This window comes from Plodia interpunctella, chromosome 1 (genome assembly GCF_027563975.2).
Source record: "Plodia interpunctella isolate USDA-ARS_2022_Savannah chromosome 1, ilPloInte3.2, whole genome shotgun sequence".
NCBI classification, from domain to species: domain Eukaryota; kingdom Metazoa; phylum Arthropoda; class Insecta; order Lepidoptera; family Pyralidae; genus Plodia; species Plodia interpunctella.
This window is the reverse complement of record NC_071294.1, coordinates 5905516-5909660: the sequence shown is the minus strand read 5'-3', so window position 1 is coordinate 5909660 and position 4145 is coordinate 5905516. Positions and strand designations below refer to the sequence as shown.

General features: G+C 39.2%; 1 protein-coding gene across 1 annotated transcript; it reads right to left on the bottom strand.

Annotated features, from left to right (window-relative positions):
• Positions 1-849: 849 nt before the first annotated feature.
• Positions 850-2865, bottom strand: LOC128673031 (zinc finger protein SNAI2-like). The gene is made up of 2 exons (XM_053750617.1): positions 2495-2865; positions 850-2289 (listed from the first exon to the last, which is right to left on the bottom strand). The coding sequence occupies exons 1-2, from the start codon at positions 2667-2669 to the stop codon at positions 1325-1327; spliced, it is 1140 nt and encodes a 379-aa protein (XP_053606592.1). The 5' UTR covers positions 2670-2865; the 3' UTR covers positions 850-1324.
• Positions 2866-4145: the final 1280 nt, after the last annotated feature.

Below are 4145 nucleotides of genomic sequence, written 5' to 3'. Positions count from 1 at the left end.
ATGAAAACGTTTATTTTAGAGTACTTTATTAATCCTTTCATTATGTTTCGTATTCGTTTATGTATTCGTTTGTGAAAATATACAACAGTGTTGCATATTCGGGTGCCGAAATATTGGGAAACCTCGTTTTCCAAAAGATAAAAAACTTCGAAAACTATGGGAATCCGCCACACGCTGCAAAATTTTCAAGGCAGTATATGGTCAAAAATATGCTCGAAATACTTCACACCTGACGACTTATGAAAATTTGGACTTCATACTGGTAAGGCTTTCAGTCAAAATCAAGTTTATCAGTTTATTACCACAGTTGACCAAATAATGCAGAACATAACCTAAAATGGTGTTATTTTTTTCAGGACTAGTTAATCGCCCTTCAGTTTTCTCATGGTTTAAAACTGAATTCTTAAAATATGTGTCGTTGTATGTGAAGTTAAACTATTAACCATCTATAGACGGTTTTTTGTGTTTATATTTTTGATTTGAATAGTTTTTGGGTGGAAGTGGTTAATTGATTATGTTAAAGAAGTGGTGGTCGAAAATAATGTACATATCCCAATCCCACAAATAGTGCAATGTGATCTCAAAAGTGTTTAATAATTATAATAAAGGTGGTGTGTTTCCTTTTAATTTTCAAAGGAACTTAAGAAAATGTTTTAGGGAACTTATGAATATATTTCTTCATGACAGAACAAAATTGATCTTTTCTTCCCTTCGAATTGATATTTTATATCAAAAAAGAAGATTAATTTGATCACACACGATTTATTTTAAAGAGAGATTTATTATTTAAAATAAGATTGTCTTATAGTTGTTAAATGATTGAAAGGATAAGTGAATAAGAGAGTGTAATGACTTCAATTTGAGTATGATTTATTTTCTCTGTATAGGAGGTAACAGAAAGGAACGTAATCGACTGTCAGCTCTGATAGCCTCATGATTGGTACTATTTCGTAATATTTTATACAATAATAGCGTCTTAGGACATACAGTTATATTTTTTCAAAGAATATATTAATTATTTTTATAATTAAGGCACTTTGTACATGGCTTACAATTAAAATATAAGTTTCATAAGTGTATGACACTCGGCAAATGCCACATGACTAGCAAAGCCGCATCTATCGAGCGACTTATCTAACCTATAGACTAAAACTAGCTTAAACAAAGTTATATAATTTAAATGTACAATGGTCTTAGTTAGGATTTCCACACGCACATATTTTTTTACAAAAATAAGTTAGTTTTACATAATCTTAGTGCGATGAAATATAATGTATTCATTTAGACCTAGTACGAGATCGAAGGTACTACAGTGTTCAGTCTTTTAATAGGCATGAACAGTCGGCGTGGGAGCTAGTTGTTGGTGTGGGTGTGACGACGGTACATTTTCAGGTCGGTATTCATAAGGAAAACTGCCGGGAGCGCTGCAACCACCTTCCAAATGTTTGGTAAGCAAAGACATGCGGGAAAATGTCTTTCCACATCCTGAACAAGAGTATTTTTTCACATCTGAATGGGTTTGGAGATGAGCTCGTAAGTTGGACCTGTCCGCGAAAGCACGCCGACAGTGATGGCATGAGAATGGCTTTTCACCAGTATGTGTTCTAATGTGCCCTTGTAATAACCATGGTCTGGAAAATGCCTTACCACATAAATGGCATTTACAAGGCAAAGTATGAGTTCGTATGTGCATCTTGAGAGCTCCAAGGGAAGTGTATACTTTTGCACAATATTTGCAGCTGAAAGATTTTCTCGCCAGACTTCCCTCGGCCGCTGCACAATGGTATTGTTGATGTTTGGATAGTCCAGAGTATGTCGAATAAGATTTTGCGCAATCAGGACATTGGTAACGGGGACGACGTGGAGCAGAGACCGATACACCGGAATCTGAGGATACAGAACCCGGCGAGCGTAAATCTTCCGGACAAGGTGGTGGAGAAATTGAAGAGGGCGGTGAGGCGGGCGAGTAATGCGCGTAAAGCGGCGGGTGCGCAGGAGGAGACAGAGCCGGCGCTGCTGGATACAGCTCTTCCAGTGGATGATACGGGGCGTACAGCGTCGGCAGATAAGCATATTGTGGAGTCGGTCGTGCTAGCTCGGTGGGTGCTGGCTCCAGACGGGCACGGCAAGCCGCCAAGTATTCCAGATGTTGTTGTGACCATTCCCGAGGTTCAACTTTTACTGCTGTTGCAGCCATTGGTGATGAAGCTTTGCTTGGATAATTTCCAGTTTTAGATAGATCTTCAGGCTTTGTGCTGAGATTTTCTGGTTCATCTCTTTCATTATCACCTATGAACAAAGGAAAAGTAAAATTAGATATATGCTTTAGATAAAATTTAACTCTTTAATATTTAAATTATTGCTAGATTTATTTAATAAACATCTTTAGGTTATTATTATGAACTCGCAAATCACGATCTTTAAAGTCAATGTGAATGAACTACTTTATATTAGGGTAATGGTATATAAAAGGTGTTTTTCATAAAATACTTACAATGATAGTCGTAGTAGAGCCTCGTGGTAGCCAGGTGGGCGGGGTGAGGCGGCGTAGTAGGCGGTGTCGCTGGCCGCTCCTCCCGCACCAGCACCGGCCGTTTCTTCAATGGGCAATGAGCGTATTTCTTCGTCATCATCGCACGAGCGGTCTGCGAGTCCTCCACAAGCATCATTCACTGAGTTCACTAACACTAAACTTAAATCGTCTTAAAGTACTTATTTAACACAAATTCACAATTATTAGGGCAGTCCAAACATCACTAAGTTGCGCCGGAGTCGTAGTTGACAAAATCGTAGTGAGAAAACAAACAATTTGTACGTATGTACTCGTCGGCGTCCGGAGTTGGAGTGGTGCGGTGAGGGAAGTCGAGCAGGTTTATATGCGCTCCCCGTCTAAGCGGGCCAGGTGGCGGCGGGTAGGCCGCGCACGTGCGCAGTGCCCAATCGGCAGAGGGCGCGGGGCGGCGGCCAATAGCTGCTCGGCGGAGGCGCGGGGCGGCGGCGGCACCTGCGCCTCCGCAGCCGGCGGCTTCGCAGCCTCTCAGTGCGATATGCCCAGCTTCAGTACCGCACCGGTTGGAACTGTCTCGCCAGCCGAAATGATTTTTTGCGCAGTTCTTGGGGTTAAGCACCTTTGAACTGAGCCATTGCGCCTTTTTGAAATGGACCCATGTTCTTTGTTCCGCGTTTATTGTAGTTCGTATTTGATCAAAATCAGCAGCTGCTGTTGAATTTTATGTAGGCACGGAAAAGGAATTCATATAGGAACTGATTTTTTTCCTCCATAAAATATATGAGTAAATTTCATATTCACATGCAAAGAACGTAATGCAGTCACAATTTTACTTCCAGTAAGTAGTATTAGGTCTGGTTCCCGAGGGACAATAGTGGATCATCATAAATCAACCAATATCAAGCCGCTCTGTCCTCTTAGCAAGTGTGTTTTACACTATTACATTATAAAACCTGAGTTGTTTTATAATTATTTATTCCATTCAAGGCGGATCTTTAAAAGAATAATAAAATATCTTTGCGATTGTCAACGAAATCGCCATCAACATAATGTTTAATTCATTTAATCATTCGGTTTTATGTATAACATACAAAATTATACTTTTATATAATATACAAAATTATTATATTAAGCGTTTATCAAAAAAATGTTAGTAGATATTTGTTGTCAATCGTAATACGATCTAGTCTATGCGTGTGTGTAGTAAGAATGCATAACATAACATTGGTGAACTACATGCAATTCACAATGAAAGATATTCAATGACCTTGCTGAACTGTTTGCGTACTCTCCATTTCAACGTGCAAGTGTATGCAGCATCAGCGAATGCCACATTTGCCAAGCGAAGCATTCGTGTTATTTGCACTGTAATGTATAATGTATAGGTACCTAATTAATCAAACAAGTGATACAATCAATAATATCTTCTATGAAATATTATGCCTACAGATGATAATAATAATAACGGAATATAACCGGAAATACTGGGAACTCGTTGGCGACTAAACATTTAACAATGAGATTTCCTTGTGTGTGTCAAACCAAACAAGATACGCAACCCTTCCCGAGTCCCAACGCGGAAATATAACGTCCATAGCTCCTTTGTTATAATTTTATGCGACCAGTGTTAATTCCC

Excerpts from the sequence above, each read along its gene's own strand:
- LOC128673031 (XM_053750617.1), bottom strand. The coding sequence starts at position 2,669 with ATGATGCTTGTGGAGGACTCGCAGACCGCTCGTGCGATGATGACGAAG. Across the intron at positions 2,290-2,494 it reads GCTCTACTACGACTATCATT|GTGATAATGAAAGAGATGAA; the intron begins GTAAGTATTTTA and ends CTTTGTTCATAG.